The sequence below is a fragment of the Perissodus microlepis genome, chromosome 3 (assembly GCF_051167445.1).
Source record: "Perissodus microlepis isolate ML-2025 ecotype Zambia chromosome 3, ASM5116744v1, whole genome shotgun sequence".
NCBI lineage: Eukaryota > Metazoa > Chordata > Actinopteri > Cichliformes > Cichlidae > Perissodus > Perissodus microlepis.
Genome location: NC_140463.1, coordinates 36,840,394 through 36,866,161, shown reverse-complemented (window position 1 = coordinate 36,866,161; position 25,768 = coordinate 36,840,394). Strand labels below are relative to the sequence as shown.

Here is a 25,768-nt window from a genome sequence, read left to right as displayed (position 1 = left end):
GCTAAAAAATAGCAGTTTTCTGTCTGTAATGTATAAGATTATGATAGGAAATGGAGCCCCACCCTTATGAGCCGCAAAAAAAACCATACAAGTTGGATACATGTGTTAGAACAAATCTTTACATGAGTTGTCACTGTCCTCTGCTGGCTCTTATACTGTATTACACCCAGAGAGTGAAAGCTTAAACTTTGTCTCATTGTTAATCACTTCCTGTTCAGAATTTCAACAAAGTGTAATTAAACTACTTCAGCCATTATTTCCCACCTTCCCTAACTATCGCTCAGCCGCCGAGCCCAACTAATTTGCGCCGGAATCCGAGCTTGTGACTGTTAATGTGCTTATCACAAAAAACTCCATTGCGCGGATTAATTGCTTAATTGTTTAAAAGTCTCTGTTGTCTTTCCCGGCGCATAGGCGTTTTGCAATAGGAATGCACTCCCTTATTCCCCAGCTTATTTGTATTCCTGTGCCAGATATGGTGTGAAGCTCAATAGAGTTTTCTCCTGTTTTTTTCCCCTTTCCCACCTATTCAAGGATCCAAATTGATTTCTCCGCAGCACAGATATATCGGTCATGACCACTGAAAATGTAAGGATATGGGATCAGTCGTCGGGTATGAGGTAACCGCTGTAGTGCCTGTATATATCACACAATGTCGTTCTTTGCATTCGTTTTGGTAATTCTTTTGAGATACCGGGCAGTGGGGGGGAAGGACGGAAGAACTCACGCCCCCCCCCTTCCTTTCTCAAACACACGCCCCTCCACACATGCATCCCCGGGGCTTTGGTCATGAGGTTGCCAGATTCTGTACCCAGACAGTCCCACAGTATAAACCTTCATTCACTCCCACCTCAAATAAGTAGCGAAGCGGATTTTCAGCCTGAGAAAATGCTCGCACGCTGTTAATAATCGACTGGTTGCATTTAGATCATTTGGAACGTGACATATAATATTATCATTAGCCCAACCTGTCAGAAACTCCTACTTTTGTCTCCTATATGCACTCTGTAACAATTACATATGGATTTTTTTCCTCACCGCTCAATTATTGACAATGTAAATTGCTCAAACACCTTATTTGATCCTAATCTGCTACATTTTAAAAGAGAAGAGAATCAATATGGTTGATTTAGTTAAAGGTCAGCAGTTAAAAATTAAAGATAACCGCCACTAGATTATTTGCCACAACAGTTTTATGCAGACACTGTAATGGTTTTCAGAAGCTATCGCCGCACTGAGGTTAAGTTAAAGTTAAATTAATGTTAAATCCCATGAGGAGTACTGGATGACTGCCATTAAACATTGAATACAGTTATCCGGGTGAGCTTGGTTATCCTCAGGCTTTTCGTCTTGTGCCATCCATACATAAAAACCTCCCTTTGGCTTCATAGCCTGGAGCTCTGCTGTCCTGTTTAGTGCTGATTACCAGATTTCAGAGCCTGGCAAACTTATCGTTGGCATTTTATTTTTCTTGTGTACCGATGTAGTCCAAGTGCAGCCTCACAAAGTAACTAGCTCGGCTCTATAGACTCTACAGCTGTTATTGCATAGATGCCTCAAGCTGTAACGGGGTGTTCACATGGGACTCATTCTTAAAGGTGCAAAATACAGAGGAGGAAATGAACACGAGGACTCGGGGCTGGGATCAAATAAATGGCATGAAGGCAACCTGTGATGAAAAAGTGAAGAGGAATGACAAGCAGTTGCAGGCGTTGTCTTAGAGAAGAGGAGCGGGGAGGAGGAGATAGACAGAGAGGCTGACAGTCATATGAACCGCTGCTGTATAGCTCCCTCCTAATGACTCCCACTGCGCCATTTTTACCAAAGGCGGGGATTACCATTAAGCCCAAGTCACATCTTCTCACATGATCCTCCATCCTGCCCAAGGTTTACTCACACACACAGGCAGAGCTGTGAGCACACGAAGAATGGCAGCGAGGCAGTGCGAGCGTGAGCGGTGGTCACAGGACTAACAGAGCCTGGCCGCAGTTCATGAAAAAGTCATGAAATTTCTTTTATGTGAATTTTTCTTTCTTTTTCTTTTTTCTCAAGACATTAAGCATGACCGACTTTTGATTTTAAAAGTGCCGTGTCGTTTGCACATTCTTTATTTTTTTTAACCAAACCCATGAGTTTTAACCAAACAACAGTAAAACAAAGTCCACAGCAAGACTTCAAAAGTGATCCCAGAGGAGAGCGCAGCTGGGTGTGTTTGTCTTTTCCTAAGTGGTTTTGTTGCCTAAATCTAACCAAGAGTGAGATGGAAGATACACTAGACAGCAAGAGAAAACAAAACATGTAATGTAACAATAATAAATACAATCATTAAAAAAGACTGAAGTTAATGATCCGTGAAAAAATAAATAAATAAAAATTTAAAGGCTGTTTCCCAAAGTGCCACAAGGCTCGGTTGGATATTTACATGTGGCTCACATATCGAATCAGCCTGTTTGATTGATAGCAAGGATCAGCCAAAAGTGTTATTTTATGGGCATCTTAGTGATGTGATATCAATGTCAGCCTTTGGAAAATCTTGTCATACCCCTGATTTATCTTTTTCAATGTTGAGTCAATATATTGCAATAATGTGTAAGTACCAGTCATTTATCATTTAGTGTTTTGGGGATCTTTGTCATGTTGAAAAATGAAACCGGGACATGATTTATTTATTTTTTTGTCCTCTACCAGTTTCTTCAAATTTTTTTAAGGACATGCTGCACATCATAGTTTTCAGTTTATAACTCTTTGGGAAATGAATCCAATTTTATTTATCCGGTCGTTCAGTGATGACGTGACGAACCCTACTTCTGGGCCTAAAGTAGTCTGCGTTTAATATGGCTTTTGTGTTGTTAACATGTTTAATGTTTTGTATTTTCTTCTATTTAATCTCAAAAAGCTCCTAAAACAGTCAGTGATCACTGTTGACCTCCCTTGGCTTTTATTACCGCTAATCATTTATTTAAGCTCAGTTTTTAAAACCTTAGGATGTAACTACAGCCCAGCCCATGCAGCAGTATATGAATGACTAACCTCGTATTGTGGATGGATTATCTCAGTTGTTCTCCTGGCTGAAGTTTGGTCCTTTTACAGCATCCTGCCATGCGATTACATTTGTTCCTGACCACCAAGAACACTCACGTTAACTTTTATCGAGTGGGAAAAAAGTTAGCTTGTTTATATTATGCTAACATAGCTGTGTCACTAGCGGTCACGTAGCACATCATTATATACCAGCTAGCCAAACTTCAGTAACCCTACAAACGTCACTGCTGTTTAGTTTTCTATCTTCATTTATGTTGGAAGTGATAACAGAGCTGTATGTTTTAATTTGTTTCCAAAACCCCGCAGTCAGGACATGCTATATTGTATTTAGATAGAAGCTAGCGAGCTAACTTCCTGCTAACTTCGTTAAATGTCATAAATTCCGTTTTCATGGATGCCTGGATGTTAAACTCAATTGTTACACCTGGTAGAGCAGAATGCTAATCATTTTATTAAAGATGAAAGACTTTAGACAGTTTTTCAACTCTCAGTAATGCCATAGTGATCGTTTGATATATGGACCTGCAGCGGAGTTTAGGCCCAGACACGGCTAGTGACGTCAGACTTAACGACCGGATAGAGCACCGTTGATTTAAAAAATACTAATTTATGCCTGGCAGACTTTGCTATCTTTTGAATTTTTCATAGAGTCGACTAAAGAAATTGGAACAAATTATGTGTTTTTGCAACAGGCTGCTACTAACATAGTGTCAGTTAGGTGTAGACACCACAGCGGCTTATCTCTTGAGTTAGGTGCCTTTTTTTATGATTGAATGATTCATAGGTCAGTGTTAAAGTGGCTTAACAAACAAAAAACATTCATCTGAAAATGATCAGGTACAAAGACTGGACTGAAAATGAGTGAAAGGCAGCCAACTGCCTCTGAAAGATCACTTTAAAAAATGACAAGAAAGTTTGTTTCCTTCAAAGAAAAATATATAGAAATGAAGGGTGGATCAAGACTTTTGCACATTATTGTACATCCGTTAAAAAAGTAATTAATTTTCCCTATTTGGCAGTTTAATTAAGGCTAAAATGATGTCTTTGGCAGACAGTAAAGACAAATAGTGAAAAGCTGGTGGCTTCTGTCCTGGAATATGACCTTAAAACACTGCAGTGCATTTTCAGGTCAATAGAACTTTGAATTATTAAACACCCATGACGATAAATCATAGATATAACACTCTAAGGTCAGAATAATTCATAATCATGTCTATTACAGTATTCATCTTGACTTTAAAAAAAAGTAGAAGATAAGAACTCGGGGAAAAAAAATAATGTTTAAATGGTCCAAACAACTTTGCAACACTAACAGGCCTCCTTATAGTCCTCAAGGGCACATAGGAACAGCAGATGCATGAGGAATGTGGCTCTACTTTCAAAAGTTACAACATGAGAATGAGCTTAGCGCTAGCTTTGTAAAATCCTCCCCGTCACGCCCCAATTATGAAACAATACGAGCGAGCTGGAATTATGATAACCAACGTGAAACTCATGTGACTCAGTTAAGAGTCTTTGCCTTACGGTGTAAGGAGTCACGTTGGGGAAAGAAAGAAAAAGATGGTTCTCCTCTTTCAAAGCTGTGGCTTTGTTGTGACATTGTTTTATAAGCCCGAGGAGAACATTTAAATGATGAATGACTTGGCATGCAAATTATTAATACTGACAGCATCAGTACCCTTCTGTCTTAGCAAGAACAAAGTGGTAGTGACAACTTGCCCCAGACTGAAACATATTAGCTTTAAAGCAAACTGCATCAAAACATTACTCAGTTAGATCTTTGACAATGAAATTAGACTTTTTATCAGCGGGGACGAAGGAGTGCTAACAACATGAAGTACTCTGTTGCAAGCAAAACTGCGGCATTTACTACCTTACTCTTGTATTGTGAGCTGAGCATGTTTTTAGTGCAACACCTGGTGGAGGTGAAGCTAGTTTTAGCCACTTTTTTATAAATAACCCTGTTATTTTCCAGCTCAAGAGTCACGCCCTCTCAAAGGTTTGGAGGAATTTCATCTTTTTTAAAAATACCTTATTTTCTTACAAATGTTTTGACGTGCAACACGTCGAACATTAAAGCAGATGACCTGCAGCGGCAGACAACTGCACCGGATGCCGCTACAGTTTTCTGGGTTTCACAAAACTTGTACAGTAAAAGATCAGAAAGATGTTTCCTCGTCTGATGGTTTCTGATGCGACACAATTGGACATAAACAACCATGGACCCATGCTGACTTCATGGGTTCCGGTTGCTGGTGGAGATGTGGGGGGTATTTTTGTGGCACACTTTGATCCTGCTTTGTACTTACTGAGAATTGTTTAAACACCACAACCTATCAGAGTGTTGCTGCTGATCATGTCCGTCCCGTATGAGCACAGTGTACCCATCTTCTTATGGCTGCTTCCAGCAGGATAACGCACCACGTCATAAAGTTCACACCGGTTTCTTGAACATGACAATGAGTTCTCTGCACTCAAATGACCTCCAGTCACCAGATCTCAGTCCAATAGAGCACCTTTGGGATGTGCTGGAATAGGAGATTCACATTATGGATGAATTATGTTATTGCGTCAATGTGAACCAAACTCTCAAGGAATGTTTCCAGCACTTGTTGAATCTGTGCCATGATAGATTAAAGCAGTTCTGAGAGCAAAATGGATCCACCCCGATATGATGCATATCGTAGCTTCAGTTGGATATTTAAAGAAAAGCTGCCTAAATTTTGTACTTACTGCACAACTATTCCATGCATTTAACTGCAAGTGTTGTTTTTGAGGAACACTCATTTTCTGCTGCTTTACTCTTTACTTGCCATTCAACAGAAAGCAGATGTTGTTATTTAAAGCCAGACCCTTGACATGAACTTGTTTTTCTTCCTCTCCTGAAAGATCTCCCTATGACGAGCATTTGATGTGTGAATTTGCAAAGCATCTGGTTGCTAATTAGAGGATGTTGATCCCCCTGGAGGATAGCTAATATACATGTCCTCGATGTTGTTAGATAATATCTAACAATTAAAAGCTATCAAGTGCCCTCTGAAATCCAGGGTAAGGCTTGCTGTGAATTAAGGGCAGACTGTAAGATGTTTTTGAAAGCATCTGCTTTGCTGATCCTGCCCTAGATTTTAAGTCCTTAGGGTTATGGCTGCAGAGTCTGTAAGCAAAAACAGACTTTTTTTTCTCTAATTGCAAAACTGCCTTGAGGTTATGATAGCAGCACACCAAAATAATCAAGATTTTTCACTGGTATCATCAGCTTATTTGGAGTAATCAGTGCTTTTCTTTTTGTTTCCACCTCAGCTCCTTCACCTGAGGAACAATGGAGCAAATCAACATCCACATGCTCGAGGGGCAGTTAAGGGGAGATTTCAATTGAATGTTGTAGAAATAGTTCATAGAACAGCTAAACTGGGGGGAAATGACACGTTAAAAGCAGAGGAAAGTTGTTGTTGTTTTTTGTTTTGTTTTTTTGCTTCTTCTGCATATTAAACTTTTTATAGTCATGGAAACAATTGAAAACTATGAACTCACGCGGTATAAGACTCATAAGAAACACCTCTCACAAAGACTGATGATTTTGGGTATTTGCACATATCGTGTGTTTTCTATTGAATCTAACATTACTGTATCTCCGGCCCTGGAGGGAGCCGGAGATCGACAGACGGATTGGTGCGGCGGCTGCAGTGATGCGGATGCTGCACCGATCCGTCGTGGTGAAGAGGGAGCTGAGTGTAAAAGCGAAGCTCTCAATTTACCGGTCGATCTACGTCCCTACCCTCACCTATGGCCACGAGCTGTGGGTAGTGACCGAAAGAACGAGATCGCGGATACAAGCGGCGGAAATGAACTTCCTCCGAAGGGTGGCTGGCCTCTCCCTTAGAGATAGGGTGAGAAGTTCGGCCATCCGGGAGGGGCTCAGAGTAGAGCCGCTGCTCCTCCACATCGAAAGGAGCCAGCTGAGGTGGTTCGGGCATCTGACAAGGATGCCTCCTGGGCGCCTCCTGGGGTTGGTGTTCCGGGCATGTCCCACCGGGAGGAGGCCCCGGGGCAGACCCAGGACACGCTGGAGAGATTATATCTCTCGGTTGGCCTGGGAACGCCTTGGTGTTCCCCCGGATAAGCTGGAGGAGGTGGCTGGGGAGAGGGAGGTATGGGCTTCTCTGCTTAGGCTGCTGCCCCGGGCGACCCGGCCCCGGATGGATGAAGATGATGGATGGATGGATGGATGGATGGATGGATGGATGGATGGATGGATGGATTACTGTATCTACTTTTGCTTAATTATGGTGATTGTGTAAAAAGCATGCCTCTGCTTTAAAGCATATATCAACAGTGTGCATCGGCAGTGATGCTTTTCTCTTATATAAAAGGTAGGGTGGCCTTCTTTAACAAAAAGAAGGCAGCCAGAGTGTCTGGTGTTTATTTATAAGGCTCTACTTCAAAGACTTTCTGGTCACCTGTAATCTCTTATTACATTTAAATAGAGTATTTACAGTGTCAGGTCACAGGACTTTCTAACACCAGCTATACATTTTACTCACACTGGGCTTAGAAAAACTGGATGAATGGGCACCGGTTTAGCTCAGTGTGTTGAGTGGGCGACCACGTGACATACGGCTGAGAGCAGCCGGCCCAAGTTTGAGTCTGACCTGCAGCCCTGTGCGTCATGTCTTCCCCTCTCTCTCTCTCTCTCTGCACCTGCTTTTCTGTCCTTTCTTCACTGTATCAAAATACAGCAGGAAAAAAAGAGCCAAGGTCCCGATCTCAGCGAGGCTGCATGTTTAAAGGATTTAAGAATCATCATAATAAAATAACTTTACCCAGATAATTAATTTGGGGTGTTACTCACTCTTTGTATATGGAGGCATGACCCTGGATACAAACATCACAGTGAATCAAGAAAATTAGCTAAATGCATTAATTATGGCCAACAAAGATAAAAAATTATGTGGAGGGAATCAGAGAATCAGAGTTAGTAAGCATAACCAGTTAGACCACTACCCAATAACACAGTCTGATGGTGAGAGTTAGCAAAATAATTATAGTTACTAGTAACTTTGAAAGAGATTTTAACTGAAAATTAGGTAACATTCCATCTAATACAAGGACTGAGTTATCTTATATGTAATATCTTTATACGTATAAAACTTGTATTATTAGAACTAACACAAGCAAAGGCACAAAATAAACATAATAAATGCCGTAACTACACGTAAAACAAGAGTTGTACATGATTAATGAATGACAATTAACAGTAACCTTCACCTCAAATGCAGCTGATAAATAATGTGGTGAGATCAGAATCGTGTTTAAAAGAAGAAAGTTGTTTAAATTTTTGGAAACTGAGCAAACAGAAGAAGTCTGGATACTTCTTGTATGTGGGTCAGCATCTTTCTGAAGGTTGCTAGCTGTTGTTACACAAAGGAATTCAAAGCTGCACAAAGAATTATGGTCTCTTTATATGTGAGCCTTTGAAGATAAATCCACAAAAGTCACATCGGACCAACAGCGAATCTGTTTATCATTCAGTGGCTATTCTCAAAAATGTGACTTTTGAACTGACGTAACAGGAAAATAAGTCCTGGAGATTTAATTCAAATTCAGACTCTCAGCACTGTTTGGATTCTCATGGCATCAAGTGTAACGGGCAGATTAGCGTTCTGTAAAACAGGAGAAATAATGAGCAGAGGAAACACGCTGCTGTTCGCCTGATCAGTCCTGCCAGAATTTATTAAGCAAGCACAAGCAGACATCTTTGCTTCTTTTGTCACTTAGCTTAACCACAGTTGTTCACTGTCAATCAACAGTATCAACATAAAAGAAAAATACAGTTAAAATAAAAAGATACACATTTATCATAAACAAATGAAGAAAAGAAGCCAAGGTGTCATGTGAATGGTTTGTTGTGCAGGCTTACATCCAGTCTTCGTTGTGAAGTGAGCCGTAACTCATTCTTTAGAAGTGAATTTAAGTTAGAGCTGCAGGAAAACATGTTTTTCTCTCTCTCTGGTGTCTTTAGTGGTTGAAAGATTCATCGCATGGTCACACGTCCAAGCTGTTAAACGTTTGGGAGGCTTGCTAGCAAACATGCCGTATCTATGTTTTTAAATCACAGCCATCTTTAGGGGTGTGTTGTACTCCGTGTTGAAGAATATTAAATAATTCCTTAAAGTTAGTTGGAAACAGAAGGTCCTTGTGTGTGACAGGTATACAGCTTTCCCTCCTGCTGTGCCTGAATTTACTCCTGATGAGACAAAATGATGTCCCACCTTCTGCTTCTCTGGGATTGTAAAATTCATATATTCTTACTTTTTATGGTCTTTTATAACAGACATGCCGAGAAACTGTTTACCTCTTTACCATTTACATCTTGCACTATAAAGTTTTTGTAGTCCTGAGGATTTCTTCGAGACTTTTGCAAAGATTTTGGATATATTCGAAATATAATAACCTTGTCTACATAACACACAGTTGGCTAACAAAAAATCTGAAAGAATTCCTGAGCTTGCCCTTTATTAATCGCCGATAAGTACTGTGTGTTTGCATGGGAACTACAGCACTTCAGCCAGCAGAACCAGCTTCAGCACTGGTTGTGTGGGGCACCCAGATGACATTATTGTGTGGTGTGACCTCCCCAGGCCACATCTTGGGTTTCCCCTCCCTGCATGAAACACCATTATACCTTCTTTATCTCCAACAACCAGACTTGCCACCATTATTACCTCAAAAGCCTTCCTACATGCAATCCCTCCAGTCTGACATCACACAGCTAGTTCTCATGACACTGATCACCTCATTCCCCACGTCACATTACTGCCAGAGGAGCTGGAGACAAAGGACTTTCAGATGGAGAAGAGTGTGCTTTAGGTTTGTGCGTGCAGTACGAGCCCTCAACAAACACTGTGTGTTTCTGTGTAAGCTCTGACTGGGACGACAAATTTCCTTGTAGGCAAGTTATAACAATCTATCACGCTGAGCATTTAAAAGGCTGATTAAACCAGCAAAGTATTTATTGACCTGTTTTGAATTCAGATTTTAAATTTCCATGCATGACGTGCATGGAAATAGGAACCTGTTGCATTGTTATTTATTCTGATTTAAAACACAGAGACATTTTTACATTTCTCAAAGACTTTTTCTTGTGGGATAAATGCTGTTCGTGCTTTCAAGTCTCATATGCTCTGGACAGTAAAATCAGGCTCGGGTTTGGGGAAAGAAGGAGGTGGAGAGGGCGGGTGGAGGGGCCTTCCTGAGAAGTCAAATGACCTGAAATATGATCACTTTAGCAAACCTCTGAGGCAAGATTAAATTCCAGTGTCACACACACACTAGGTTGAATTTCTTCAACATGCTGAAAATCTTTTTTTTATTATTATTTTAACTCTCCAAACATCTATTGCTTTGCTAAAGGATTTGTGAGGGGGAACTATTACTTCATAGCTAATTAATTTTCATACAGTGCTCATAAAAGCGCACTGAGACGTTACACTGTGTGTGTGGAAGTAGTCATTTATCATAATTTGTGTTTCTTAGAGTCGGTTATTAATTGGACTTTCTTACATTTAATGCTGTGTTTATTCGGTCGACTGTAGACATCCAGGGACTTTTTTTAGAGGAATAAAAGTGTGCATGACCGGATCACACTACCTTCTCCATCCCTAGGAAATATGATGTTATGTGATGGGATCACGCGGGAGTCAGTAAATCCGGGTAGTCATGCGCTAATCCGGTATTTAAGGTCGTCGGTTCAGTGGTTTTGGGGGGGAAACAAGTGGAGTCTTGCGTGGGTGCATGGAAGGTGGAGGTTTACACCCACTCATTTGGCAGAGAAGAAATAACTTCTGATGTGAAGTGATGCAAGTGTATTTTGAGGGGAAATAATTAGTTCAGGTTTGTACTCGAAGTCAGTCAGTAAAAACAGACTCGAAACCAGCCGTGCGTAAAACTTTGGCAGCGACTTTTCTTTTTTGGATAATGTGGCAGTTCTGCTTTTTGGTGATTGTGGGCGCGGTGGTTGTGAGCGCTCAGTTCCCCAGAGAGTGTGTGACTCCAGAGGGTCTCAGGAGTGGACAGTGCTGCCCGTCGCCCTCTGGACTGCCTAATGACCCGTGTGGCTCCAGCACCGGACGTGGACAGTGTGTGCCGGTGGCGGTGGACACACAGCCGCATGGGCCTCAGTACCCGCACGACGGACGGGATGATCGGGAACGATGGCCCAGCCGTTTTTTCAGCCGTACCTGTCAGTGTAACGGAAACTTCAGTGGTCATAACTGCGGCCGCTGTAAACACGGATTGACCGGGCCCAACTGTGACCAAAGAGTTCCTGTTGGTAAGTGCAAACAAAAGCTGCCAAAAATGTACCAGTTACGCGCATCTCGGGTTTTAAAAACCGATTTCCAATCAGCGCGTGACCGGTTAAGCTAATATGTTTGTTTGTTTGTTTTCTCCAATGCTATAATCCTCCAGTGAGAAGAAACGTGATGCAGCTCAGCGCGGAGGAAAAGCGTGCGTTCGTGAACGCGCTGGACCAGGCCAAGCGCACGGTGCACTCCGAGCTGGTGATCGCAACACGGCACTATCCGGGCATCTTTGGCCCTGACGGGAACACCACGCAGTTTGAAAACGTCTCCATCTACAATTACTTCGTTTGGTCCCACTATTACTCCGTCAGCAAGACCTTCCTGGGCGCGGGGCAGGCCAGTTTTGGGGGCGTGGATTTTTCGCACGAGGGCCCCGGTTTCCTGACCTGGCACAGGTACCACCTGCTCCAGCTGGAGCGAGACATGCAGGTGAGATAGTGCAGATAATTAGATCTATAACAGCGTACACTGTAGTGTTGCGGATGTCATTAGGGTCTTTTTAACTCAAATTTGAAAAAGAAAAAAAAACTAACTGATTTTGTTGCCTGAGAGTCGCTAATCATCACTTAATTGTTTATCGACATCTTTAATTTACCAGTTCAACACCGACAAATGTCCTTCTTGCCTCCCACCCTCCCCTGCCCGCTTGTTTGTTTTGTCTAATGCGCTTCCCCGCAAACTGTAATGGCGAAGAAATCATAATTGACGAAGCAATGTCACACCTTAATAAGCGAGCAGCGCGCAAAATGTGACTTTAACCACTTCAAATTAGAGATTGGATTCGGTCTGCACACCATCCATTTGGAGAAAACAGCACTGAAAGGAGCTTTGTTGAAGAGGCGTTAGTAGACTTTAACGATCACGAAAGTGACACGTGGAGAATGTTAATAATCCGCTCCAGGGTCGGTGTTGCATGCATCAGTCGGGTCACAATTAAGGACAGAGAATGAGGCTGCTGTGTGTGCTGTGTGGGTTTGAACCCTGTCAGTGTTGGACTCCTGCAGAGAAGCTCCTTCCTTATCCTGAGCAAGTTTCTGGTTTAAATTGGGATCCCTAATTAGTGCCTTGTTTTTTGTTGTTCTGTTTTCATCCTCAAATCTGTCACACTGGTGAAGTTTGAGGGAAATAATAATAATAATAATAATGATGATGGATTACATTTATATAGCGCTTTTCAGGGCCCTCAAAGCACTTTACAATTCCACTATTCATTCACTCTCACATTCACACACTGGTGGAAGCTCTTTTTTTTCTCCAGTAAGAATTAGAATGAACTGTCTCTGCTTCTTGTCCTGCTGCATTTAAATCATATAGGTAAGAATGCCTGGATTTTAATAGTGTGGTGGGGGGATTTCTATCTTGAACTCACTCTTTTACCCAACTGGTTTCATATTAGCAAGCATAGACTTTAAAAGTGGGATTTGGTAAGTTTTCCTTTGATAAACCACCAGAGAAGAAGAATTGAAGGAGGGAATAATTCACAGCCAAGCAGACAGACTATGTTCCTTTGAGATTCATGAATATTTTGCCCCTATAAATCCTCTATTGAAACATTTTCTTTACCTTTACGCCTTATCTTAAACTACGAAGTTTTGCATTGGAAAGTCATGAAATAAGTCGAAAGCAGAGCAAGAGCGCTGCACTGCAACTTCCTTTCACAAAGTTTCATCATTTCTGAATCCATCGTGACTTTATAGAACCGTATACATCCCCCCAACTTCTGTCTTCATATAGACGTTCTACATAACTAAAGGGATTAAAAAGACTTCCACTAGAGCTTTCTTTTTTAGCACAATTTATTAAAAATAAACTAAACTTTAAATCAAATCAGAAAGATTGCAATACCGACTCTTCAGACTGAATGCATTTGGTTTGCATCACAGTCAAATACATCCTTATCCAAGGCGACACACTCTAACCCAGCCATGCTTTGATTTTATTCATACTCAATACCCAGGACATGCTGCAAAACCCCTCCTTCGCCCTGCCCTACTGGAACTTTGCTATCGGGGGAAACACATGTGACATCTGCACAGATGATCTGATGGGAGCCAGGAGCAATTTTGACATGAACTCTCTGAGTCCTAACTCCATCTTCTCCCAGTGGAGAGTCGTCTGTGAGAGCGTGGAGGACTACGACACGCTGGGAACCATCTGCAACAGTGAGGCTGGAGACTGGTGATGTTGCAGTGATCTGTGGGGGTTTTTTTGTTTTGGGGTTCTTTTTGAAAATACGGTAATATCCAGGTTGTTTTCCTTTCGCTCCCTCCCTCCAGGCACCGAGTCTTCTCCCATTAGAAGAAACCCGGCAGGAAATGTGAACAGGCCTATGGTCCAGCGTCTCCCGGAGCCCCAGGACGTGGCAGACTGCCTGCAGGTCAACACTTTTGACACGCCGCCATTTTACTCCACCTCCTCTGAAAGCTTCAGGAACACCATTGAAGGTGAGCGAGCACAAAGATATTTCTGTCTGTCCGTCATACAACTCTTGCGTTCACATACACAGCTTTTCGTGCCCTTTCGTGCTATTTTGGCAGGCTACAGCGCCCCCAAGGGGAACTACGACCCTATAGTGAGGAGCCTCCACAACCTGGCTCATTTGTTCCTGAACGGGACAGGAGGACAGACTCACCTCTCCCCGAACGACCCCATCTTCGTCCTGCTCCACACCTTTACCGACGCGATATTTGATGAATGGTTGAGGAGGCACAGCCCAGGTCTTTCAGTAGCATCTGTTTTTAAAAAACGTATTGTCCTTCATAATGGCTTTTGTGCTAATTTAAAGTGCTTCCCGACAGATGCGGCTGTGTACCCAGAACAAAATGCTCCCATCGGTCACAACAGGCGCTACAACATGGTGCCCTTCTGGCCTCCGGTGACCAACTCGGAGATGTTTGTGACCGCCCCTGAAAACCTCGGTTACTCTTACCAAGCCGAATGGCCAGGTACACATTTGACCCGCACGCCTTTAATCTCGCCTTCAGAGAAATGCTCAGATGACCTGTAATCATTGTTTACTCCTGCCTTTCCAGGTGAAAATTTCACCCTGAGCGAAATCATAACCATGGCCATAGTCGCTGCCCTTGTGGTCGTCGCGGTCGTTTTCGCTCTCACCACGTGTGCTGTGCGTGCCCGGTCTCACAGGAAGGAGGGCCACCAGCCTCTGCTCGGGGATCAGTACCAGCGCTACGATGATGAGAAAAGCCAATCTGTTGTATAAACTCTCTCTCACACACACAGACACACACAAGCCCCACTTTAAAGCGCCTCTTTGTCTCACAGTGACCCACTTGTGTGGTTTGTTAAAGTCTGAATCTGTTCTCACTAGAACATAAAATCATCTCTTTTGTTGCTGCATTTGTGCGTCTATATTTACAAATAGTGCAGATGTAAATATTGACTTTTACATTTCCTACTTACTGAAGACTTTTTATAATGAAAAGACCCTGGAATAGACTTTCACCCCATCTCTGCCCAGCGCCACCCCTCCAGGACCCTGAATTTGATCAGTGGTTAAAAAAAAAGGCCTTAAATCAGGAATTACATATCAAGATCAGCTGACTTCTAAGTTCAGTGTTTGCTGATTCAGTTAACAAAAAGGGGGTACACCTGAAAGGAATGTGCCAATGAGCGTTTTACATCCATTTAAAGTAATGAAGGAAGTAATACTTCTTGAACATGACTATCGTTTTACTAACTGCATACTCTACATCATCCCCTGAGTTTATCTGACTTCTTAGGTTCGCTTGGTTTAGCTGCACAATACCAGAAAAGGTATATTTCATCAAAGTGCCCATGCAATTAAGCCATATTACCCACAAGGGGGTGCTGTAGTTTAATTTCTAGAACTTTGCAGGACCTACTGAACGTTCAATACATAGATGTGCTTTTTTATGATGTGTTAAGTTACTGTTTCACCTGACTTGAAATGTTGGTAATAAATGAAGAAGTAGAAGGAAAATAAAGCAGAGTGGTGATTTAGATCAAATGTAAAAGAGTGTCAAGAGTCTTTATTTTCTGTCTTTTTAGCTGAAACACATTTTTCATACAATAGTTGAAAAATGTAATTTATACTTTTGCATTTTTACATAAATAATTCTGTTGAACTTAGGGGCTTTACATTAAATAGTTTGGCATCTGGGAATCATTTATGCTACTTAAGGGTGTGAACAATGCAGGCCCACGGGAAAATCACAGAATTTGATGTGGAACAAATACAGTGTAGAAAATTGGCATAGATAGCAGTGGGCATGGATTTCAGGCTCATTTGCTGCCCTGCGCCCTCGTGCAGATGGTGTTACGCGATAAGCGGCACTGCCCACGAGGTTAAACACTGTTTGCATTGAGTGTTTTTGCAAAGCAGTGAAACAAATGTTTAGACTTTTTGTGAAACGTCTTGAAATGTCATGAAACCATGACGCTTTCTTTCCAGGCTCCATGGACTACCACAGGGCTCTAGAGTGCGACCAAATTTTTCAGTGGTGCGACTAAAAAAAAATATTTGGTTGCACCTGTGCGACCAACTGTTCGGGTAGCAAAAAAAAAAAAAAAAAATCTGCAACCTTCCCTGTGGTCAACAACAGACACACATTTTGCCCCTATCGTGGACTAAACCAATCAGAGATAGTAAGGGGCGGGACCTCTCTGATTGGCCGTGGTCCAGTTGAAAGTGCAGGTGGAAGTGGGAGGTGAGTAGCTTGAATAAAGCGATATCAATTCATTAAATCCTGAATCGACTTTTAAATATAACTGTGTTTTGACAGAAACGCCAGATTCTCAGATTAAAGCTCACAAAACCATTTCAACAACAACCAAACAGCAGATGAGAGCAGGTACACGGATTCCACACAAAGACGTAAACACGGAGCGGAACCGACGCATCAGAATCAACTTTGTCTTTCTCGGCTTTCTCACCCGACGGCCCGTAGACGGACACGCTGTCGGAGCTTAGCGATTCTGATGCGTCCGGTCCGCGCTGTGATTACGTCTTTTTGCGCTGATTCTGAGCTGCAGGTTTTGTCTCTCTCCAACCAAAATTCACCAAGCCAGCAGTAAAAGAAGCAGCAAACTGCGCTTCACATTTGATCAATGTCGTCGTGAATTTTGCTGTTTTGCTTCCACGACTATTAAAATCACACTTCATGCACAGCTAGCTCTCTCTCTATCTATCTCTGTACTTCAAGAACAGTTTCCCGTCTCCAATCTCGGTTTTCTGTATTATTCATTCGCTTATTACCCACCAGTCTACCGTTGTTTACAGCGCTGTCGGCTGCTGTCTTTTTCTTTTCTTTTTCTTTTTTTCACTTAAATGACCTTGGACAAGAAAGCCTATTTTTTCTGTTGTTCAATACTGAAGAAATTTAAACTTTATATGCAGAACATTGTAGAATATTTTTAAGGTTATCTGCTATAAAAAGCCATACCAGGAAAATCTCCTTCATGTTTTTCTGTGTTTTATTCTCAGTTACTTTCACACAAAGGCATCTGCTGTGATGTTCACAATTCTGATGAAGTCAGTACTGATAAATGATCAGAATTATAATATTTCTGACTGTCTGAGGCTAAGTTGAATCGAATCGGGACTTTGAAAACCGGAATCGAATGGATTATAGAAATCAGTGATGATACCCAGCCCTAGTGAGCAGCCTAGGCACGACAGAAGTGGATGTAGCTGTAATAGGAAAATAACTATTGCTAACTTTTCTGTTAAGGCCTGGTCCTTCTGAAATTCATAGCCAGTGCTCTGACACGGTGTCATCAATCTTTGAATGCTGAAAAAGCACAGTGTATCCAGAAAAACACATTATATTATATAAATTATTATAAAATTTGTGTGCGCCTAACTTTTGTGCCGGTACCTGTACGCCCATGGCAAAAAGTTAGTCTAGAGCCCTGGACTACCATGACCTGGATGATTGAGAATCTATGCAGAGACGTATTTAAACTCTTTACTCAAGAAAAAACTAGAAGATGTTAGCTTCAGCTGCTTCATTATTCACAAAGGGTGTTTAGTTTTTACACCAGATGGCCTTCTTGATAAGAGCCCTAGAGGCCTTGGGTGACACCAGGGATCTTTTGCTTGTTAGCCAAGTGTGTAAACCCCTGTACTATGGAGCCACTAATCCTAATAAGTGCCCTAATATTACAAAGGTTTTAGAATTAAAATAAACTTAATGCTTAAAGTCTCCACAGAGACCCAAGTCTCCTTTGTTGTTGGGTCAGGAAGTCTGACAAATCAAACATGTCACGAGGGGTACAACATGGACCTACTTGTTGTAGTGACCCCTCGTGACAAGGGAGCAGCCTAACAGTAATCTGGCATGGTGTTGTGTGTGTGTGTCGTCCCTGTGTCTGACAAAAACCTTTACACCGAGCAGCAGGTATACCATCGCCTCAACATCCTACACTGTTGTGTTTGCGTCGCATACATATGACACAACGACCTATAACGACCCCCATACACATTGAGGTTTTACTTAATTGTAATGGAAAATGACCAAAACCAAGCAGAGCAGACTCAAGCTGAGTAGTCGCTAACGAAAAGAGGCATTATATTTTCAGGGGGGCCAGTAACCATGCCCTCCACCCCTCTGGACACGCCCCTGCTACAACTTCATTTATCACTTCTAGCAACTGTCTTTTATTACACTTATAGGACTCTGAAAGCACCAGTTGACTGTGACTAGTTTCCCTTGACAACACGAGCTCAGCTTGTCCAGGGGGGGTCACGAGGTGAGAAAATAAAGAGAAATATAAGACTTTGCCAAAAGTTATTCATAATAAAATTTTAAACAGTCATGCTTATTTTCTTTGTGGGCTTTTGCCACCGCATTTGAAAAATAATATCCTGGAAACACCTCTGCTTTTTTATTTCTCTCGCTCTCTCGTCTCACCTGTAGGGTGTCTGGTTTCAGAGGAAGCTCCCCCAATGGGAGAGCGCGTTGTCGTTAAACTGTCCATTCACGAGCTTAAATGGGAGGTCTGTTGCTGTGGCAGCGGTGAGTTTAGCGTCACAGCGAAGAAGCTGCGATGAGCGCGCGCCTTAAAACTTTTATTAGCATACTTTGACTCCACTCCTCTCTGATTAAAGCTCGCGCGAACAGCCCACCAGGCTGTGGGAATATAACCTCCGTGGTCGCAGATAACTGTCCTGACTGCGTGTGTGACACCCCGCGATGGAGGAGGACAACAGCGTCATGCGAGACTTGAAGGACATAGAGACGAAGTTGGGCCGAAAAGTTCCGGACAGTCTCTTTCGCTCTCTCGCCGGAGGGAAACACGACAAGTCCGCAGCGCCGCATTCAGGGAACTGCAAATGTTGCGCTAACTCTGCGGACATAAAAAGACTGGAAAGCAAAATGTTGTTTCTCAAACAGGAGATGGTGAGTGTATTGTCTGAGCTCTATAGTAGGTTGCAAACAGTTTAATAGTCTTCTCTTTAAAGCTTAATTTCAGGTGTTGTAAGTAATATTTTAATAATTACTTTCAGATAAATGTGGTGGCATCGTTGTTTACTGCCAGGGTGGTCCTGTTTCTTCTGTTGCGTTCAAGGACCTTACCTAGACACAATAGCATTACCTGAGCTCCAGGTATAACCATTAACTGTGAACGACTGTCACGGGGGCAGGTGAGAGCCGTTCACACTGTGCTGCGGGCAGAGGACTGTTTGTGAACTCCCGTCACCTCAGGGCGCTCGCCCCCCCTCCTGTCGTATGATCCAGACCACTGCAGTTGTGCAGCTGTAATTATCTCCCCATGCTTGCATAGTTTTATCTGCGATCACTCAAATTGTTCTCAAATGTCCCTGGAATGTCCTGCTAGTCTCAAACTCCGACAGAGTCGCAGCAACGCGCCATTTTAAAAAGGTCAAGACTGGTATTAGGAGTCCCGAGCAGATGGTGTGTCATAGCCAGCAGACTGACCCGCTGCCACAGATCTCGCTCTGATAGGATTAGTTTATTAAAGATTACTGTAAGGACAATAGTAGATCTGTAATTGGCTTTTTTTTTTTGACTTAAATGACACCTTTTTGCTGACAGTTATTTTGTTATGCAGGCATCCTGTAAAAGAAAAAAATACTAAATGAATTTATTTTAAATGAACTGAGTGTAATCCCAACTGTGACTGGTCTCTCATTTCAGCCACTAATCCAATCAGACCACTTCCTGCATGCACACTCACAAGTTTGTGCCAAGAAAGTAGCATTTAGCTTTTCTATTGCATTATTTACGAGCCCAAACTAATCAAAGGCTTATCAAAGGAGCAAATTAACTGTAAACGGCAGTCCCACCAGGCCTGTTTGGGGTTTTGTATCACAAATCATGTTTTGCATCCAGTGCAGACAAAAACTGTGCTGCACTAATTGTGTTTCTGATATTCATTTTGTGATAGAGACCCAGTGGTGCCATCCTATTAACACAACATAGCTGCTTGGCCTATAATTCTGGTGTAACTCCATCTGCTGAGCTTCTGTGTGTGTGTGTGTGTGTGTGTGTGTGTGTGTGTGTGTGTGTGTGTGTGTGTGCATAAGGCAGGTGGTTATACTTGCAAAACAAACACACCGGCAGCAATGTGAGCCAAATGAAGGGTGGTTACAAATCCACTCTAAAGAAAAGCTGTTGTGTCAAAGCAGCTGTCTGGAACAGTCTACCAACCCTGTCTGCCTTCATCTGCCTCAGAGTGTTTTCACTGTAGCAGGATGTTGCAGCTGCCCGTTTACCAATTTTCATTCAAACCGGGCGTTTGTCACCAAGTAGACGCAGGGGGAATCCCTTTTGAATGACTCCATAGGCAGTTCCATCCACCCTCAATAGCATGGTTTGTCAGGGCAGGAAGTTTAGTCAATGGCCATACTGTGTAAAGTAGGCATCGTTCATCCATTGTCCTGAATAAAAACTGTCTCTTGGCTGTGATTTAACACGCGTACAAGTCGTTTTTCCGGTGTCACATGACCCAACAATGACTGGAGTAGATTGTGTTTTCTCTGACTAATTTATCTGTGGGGGAGAGTACTATTTCTGAGACCAGGAATGATCCTTGAACCTTGATGCTTACAGTAGCAATACTGACACTGCTCGTTTTTAGTTGTTTCATGGCTTCCACTTTACTTATGAGCTCTATTTCTTGCACTGTTAGTGGACTTTGTCTTTAAATTGTCACGCCACAGCTACTGGCAAGAAGTAGTCTAATGCCTGAATTACGCTTCAGCGCGAAATCTACGCCATAATCTTCCAGACCAGTCGGACTCATTGTGATCTGTGTTGACCGGACATGTAGTTACATTTCTCAGGAGGTCCCTTCAGGTTACCTGGAAGGTTACAGCATGAGGTTAAAAGGAGTTTCCAGTTACGACTTCGATTTTCCTCAGAAGTCTAAATCTGGCATAACTCATATCTGTCTGTTTATCTACAGATTTAAATAGGGTGCTGGTGTTGCTCACATGGCTGTTACAGGTTACGTAATTGCTGGGTCATTTGCTCCAGTTCTGTCATTATAAATGCTAAGAAGTACACTTTTCACTACTGTGTTTGCAGTTTTGAACGCATAACTGTTAGGCAATTACAACTAAATAAAATACTCTACAAGCTCCCCTGCAGTGTGCTCCGAACAGTCAGACAGTTGAATCTGGAATACCATCTTTGCTCTGTAGATGATGAGAAAATAGTGGGACCAACAGACAAGTCACACAGTAGAAGAAGAATATACTGGCTGGGGAGAAAAGAATTTGGTATGTGAGGTCAGAAGCATGATAAGACTTTGCAAATGTCATTTTAAGTCAGCCCACAACACTTTGTCTCAAGCTGAGCAAAGAGCAAGACTGCTAGAACCCAACTGAGATTTTTATGACCAATGCCGATATCTGCTGATTTAAAAATCTGATCTGTCGGGCACATGAAATGTAAACAGATTTCTCAGACATTTATCATGTAGGTAAGTTACAGAGGCCTGGATGACCTCCTGTATTCCCCAACCAGTTGTCAAGTCGTTGCTGAGAGTTGCTGGGTGAAATCTGTACTAAAGAGGGTCCTACATCAAAAACCTTTTTGTGATTGCTTCGGTCACTAGCAGATTGCCTGTAGTTTGTATGGAAAATCCCAACATGTATGCCAACAGCTACCGAATACCCTAGGCACATTTTGCAAGTGTTTGTAGACAAGTTGAAGTTTTTCATACAAACTACAGTGGCCACTGCAATCTGCTAGTGGCCAGAGTAATCACAGGATGGTTTTTCATGCAGCCCTCTATACCTTGTTACAACTAATTTGAGCTTGCAAATGACATCAACTTTGAGCAATTGCCCACAACCCAATTGGAGATCGTCAACCAGTCTCTAGGCATGTGTGACACGGTCTAATATTACAAGGTGTAGGTTAATTTTTCTTTCCCCCCCTTTAAGTTAAGCTTACCCACTGCATACATTAGCCATGTATTTAGAGAACAGACATATTGATATGTTAACCATATTTCCTGAAATGCAAAATGCAGTGACCTTACTTGAATGTTTATTTTTCTCCACAATACAGGCAAATCTGCGAGCCATTGACGTAAAGCTCATGCAGCAGCTTATGTCCATCAACGAGGGCATCGAGTCCATCCGCTGGATGATAGATGACAAAGGCAGCGTCACCAGCCATGACGGCAGCCTGACCGGCAGCTTATACAGCCTGTCGGACAGCCAGGACGGCGCCTCGCTGCGAGGAAGCTTCAATAGTTTGAACGATGGCAACAGTGACGGCCTGGATGGTCTGTCTGTGGGTAGTTACCTGGACACACTAGCAGAGGACCTCCCGGATGAACCCTCGCCTACGGACCTTGATTGTTTTGTGGATAAAACGGTGATCGACGGCGACGCCTTTGCCAAATCGCCTTTGAAACTCAGGGTGGAGTCGGATGAATACTACTGCTTTGGATAATAATGATAAGCTAAATGTGGCGATTACAGAGGGACTACTGTAATTTGTGAAGAATGGTTTTCAAAAGTATTCTTCACTTTTAAAACAAATGCTATTTTTTTTTCCTCAAATTGTAGCGAGATGTTAGCAAGTCTTACCTGATGACTAATGTTACGTTTTACTTTCCTGACTCTGTCGAAACGACGCGCCTCTTCAAACCGTTCACGCTTAACATTCATGTCTTAACACTTTAAACGCAGGTTAATTGAAAGGGTGTTTTATCATGATTCAAAGTTCTAGTTGATTTCAGCTATCCAATACCTCACTGGGTGTATCTGTCACACTTTTTAGCCTAAAAGTATTTTCAAAGGTGGGTGTGGAAAAAGTAGAAACATCAACTGAACAGCCGATTTTCCTCACTATCTGTGGAAAACCCGACTCGGAGTTTGCGTCGGGACAACCACAATCAGCTCATCCGGGAAACGGACTAGATTGGGATTTAGCAGCCATTTGGAAAATTGGACATTTCATGCTGAACGATTCTCGAGGTAAAACAGTTTCAAGTGATTAGTCTAAGTGTCACAGCAAGTGCACTTTGCTTCCATGCCAAATCCTGAGCTCCACTGCTGTATGTGTGAAACTTTTAGTTCTGCTTTTTATTGTTTTTGTTTTGTTTACCGACAGGAGTTCCCAAGTCAAACTCTGCTCAGCAGTAGTAGTTAAAGCCTAAAACACAAGAGATTCGTTGCACACTTAAAGCTCAGATTCTTGACTGAAAACCAAAGCAGTTTGATTGTCTCATAGATAATTTAGGCCCTGCTTTAACAGCAGATGGGAGGTTTATAAATGGTGGATATATGTGGGACACGTGTTTTGCTCTGTGGGCAGATTTTAAATTCACTGTTGTTAAAGAACGGTTTAACGAGAGCGATACACCGCTGTACATAAATGTGTTATTTTTAGCTTTAAAGCTCCTGTGTTGACGTATCTGACGTTTGTATTCGCCTGCTTTTTAAAGCAAAAACTGTTTTTTGTTGTTGTTTTGTTTTTATTTGATTGCTGATGATCTGTTGTGGAAAATGAAATAATATATTGTGATTTTTCTTGCTCATTGTGCAAAGTTGTTTTGTTTTTTCTTTAAGCAAAGAAACTTCTAAGCATGATGCATTCTGAACCTTTAGGTCCCGTTTTTAGAAACAAACCTCATTTTGGGATCCAAATGAGATGGAACGTGAACCTCACAGTGCTCTCCTTTTTTAGCTGATTGAAGTTGAGAATAATCTCTTAATAATGAGGTCAGACTCCGCGGTGCCCCGTGTAATGTGCCGTGGAAAATTACCCTTGTTAATTCACATTGTTAAAAACTCTAAATTGGGCAAATAGCTGGTTATTTGTAGCCTTTAAAATACCCAAGCTGTTAACAAAGGAGGAGTGTTTGGAGTCATTTTCTTTGGCTGGCATAAACTAGCGTTATTAAAGATGACAAATCATGCTGCCAGAAACTCACGAGTATCTGTCATCTGGCTGGAATGACTGGACTGCGTCACTTGAGAGTAACTAAGGCAAACAAAGACGAGACAGAGCTATTGCTGAAATGCCAGCCATGCAGAATCATTGACGGGCTGTTATGTTATTCTCATTTGCAATGCATCGCACTGGCTCCTTATCTTTCATGTGATAATTGCAGGTCCAGACGAGCTATAGAGGGAAAGTCTTCATGGGAAAGATGAGAACCCTGCTCTCATTGGCCTGCAAATGAATGAGTGGCCTTTGCCCACTGTACTTCAGTAGCTGTTACGCTCGCTTGGAAATGCTGCCTTGCTCCCTTTGTCCACAGAGCTCCATGTGCGCTGTGAGCCAGCGCTGTGACGAATGCTGTTTAGGGTGTTTACTAAACGGTGGCAGCAATCTCAAGATTGGACACAAAGTACACTTTTAAGTGTTACATTAGGTCCAGACAGATATAATCACTGCATCCAGGCACATTAAGCATGCTTTTAACTTTGTCTCGCTCCAAGTGCAAAGCAGCTTTATTTGGTTTTACGCTGCCTTATCTCTACCACCCAGAGGCTTCGGCGTAGCTAAAGACTCCTGTAAAGCTGAACCGGGCTGATTCCATTAAAACCAAAAGATCCGCGTAAATGACAGCGTGACCTTCATGTCAGCAATTCAATTAAAAACACAAACTATTCTCTAAACTTTCCCAAATGTAATGTCACAAAAAATATATCCATGTAATGACAACTGATAGCTCATTACTTGCAGGGAAACTGTTGAGACTAGAGTTAGTGGCCGTGAAAGAATTGGACCTACCGAACAGGTTCTGTCAGTTTATGCTGAATGAGTCTGAGTCAGAGTGTTGCATGGTACACTACACATGAATGGCAGCTGCCATTTGCCCATTTTCTGTGGTCTTAACAAGTGTACGTTTGCTACGTGAATAGGATGACCAGTTGATGGAGCTTTTAAGATAAAGACAGCTGCCGTCTTTCAGCGCAGCATGCAAGACTCAAACCTTCATCAACATTAAACTTGAGCCCATCATCATACTTCATTTCCTCTTGATGCCAGCATGTAATGACATCTTTAGAAATTTAAGCAAGGAATGCTGCAGTCAGTGCTTTATTACAGTCAAGTTTGCAGATTCTCCCATCAGCAGTGACGGTCACACTACTCTGGGGGTGAATGACACCAAGGCTTTGCAGAAAACAAACAAGAGGAAAATCGGCTGCAGTTGCCCGTGTTCGGGGGGAAAAGTACAAAACAATGATTTATTCATTCCCTCAGTTAGTCCTCCGTTACTTCACTTGTGCACATATAATTCCACCGCCGTACAGTCTTGACAGCAGCTTCCAACAGGGATCCATTAGCAAATTAGACACTGGGGTTGGACCTGTGCCACAAGATGAAGGGAAACCAATACTGTCTGGTATCTGGGAAACTGTCACCACGGTACCAAATGAGGATACAGGATATGGGTACTGGAATGGGGTTCAGGGGGTGGGGAGGGATCAAAAGAGCCGGAGACGACGCGCACCCCTCAGACGGGAAGCGGCACATACAGGCTAAACTTGTCGCCTTATTTTATTCTACTTTAATTAGCTTTTCTCTCTGCGGCTGTTTACTTTGTTTCAGAGTGCTGGAAGTTCTTCTGCAACTTTATATCAACTGGAAAAGTTCTATATGAATAAATATCAGTGCTAAAATAATCTATTTCTTTTATACCAGGCTGTAGAATGAATGTGGCTCGGTGGGATGTGCAGTCACACTTGTGGTGGACAGTAGTGCTTTAAGTTATCTTTTCTCTTTTTTTTTTTTTAGCTCTATTACAATAGCAGGCAAGAGGAGCTCCATGCTGGGAAGTAATGAAGCTGTGGAAAAGTTTCTGTAGGAAAAATCACTTAATGAATGTCAAGGTCTGCTGTAATATTTTCCCTCACATGGCATTTTCTGCAGTGCCGATGGGATGATGAC

General features: G+C 42.3%; 2 protein-coding genes across 2 annotated transcripts; both read left to right on the top strand.

Moving 5' to 3' along the window:
• The first annotated feature begins 10,565 nt into the window (after positions 1 to 10,565).
• On the top strand, positions 10,566 to 15,385 carry LOC146391375 (5,6-dihydroxyindole-2-carboxylic acid oxidase-like). The gene is made up of 7 exons (XM_084924267.1): positions 10,566 to 11,371; positions 11,509 to 11,831; positions 13,360 to 13,564; positions 13,679 to 13,846; positions 13,940 to 14,119; positions 14,201 to 14,347; positions 14,435 to 15,385. The coding sequence occupies exons 1-7, from the start codon at positions 11,017 to 11,019 to the stop codon at positions 14,620 to 14,622; spliced, it is 1,566 nt and encodes a 521-aa protein (XP_084780393.1). The 5' UTR covers positions 10,566 to 11,016; the 3' UTR covers positions 14,623 to 15,385.
• A 2,962-nt stretch (positions 15,386 to 18,347) lies between these two features.
• On the top strand, positions 18,348 to 25,267 carry lurap1l (leucine rich adaptor protein 1 like). The gene is made up of 2 exons (XM_084924266.1): positions 18,348 to 18,784; positions 21,926 to 25,267. Exons 1-2 carry the CDS (start codon positions 18,578 to 18,580, stop codon positions 22,313 to 22,315), a joined length of 597 nt encoding a protein of 198 aa, XP_084780392.1. The 5' UTR covers positions 18,348 to 18,577; the 3' UTR covers positions 22,316 to 25,267.
• Positions 25,268 to 25,768: the final 501 nt, after the last annotated feature.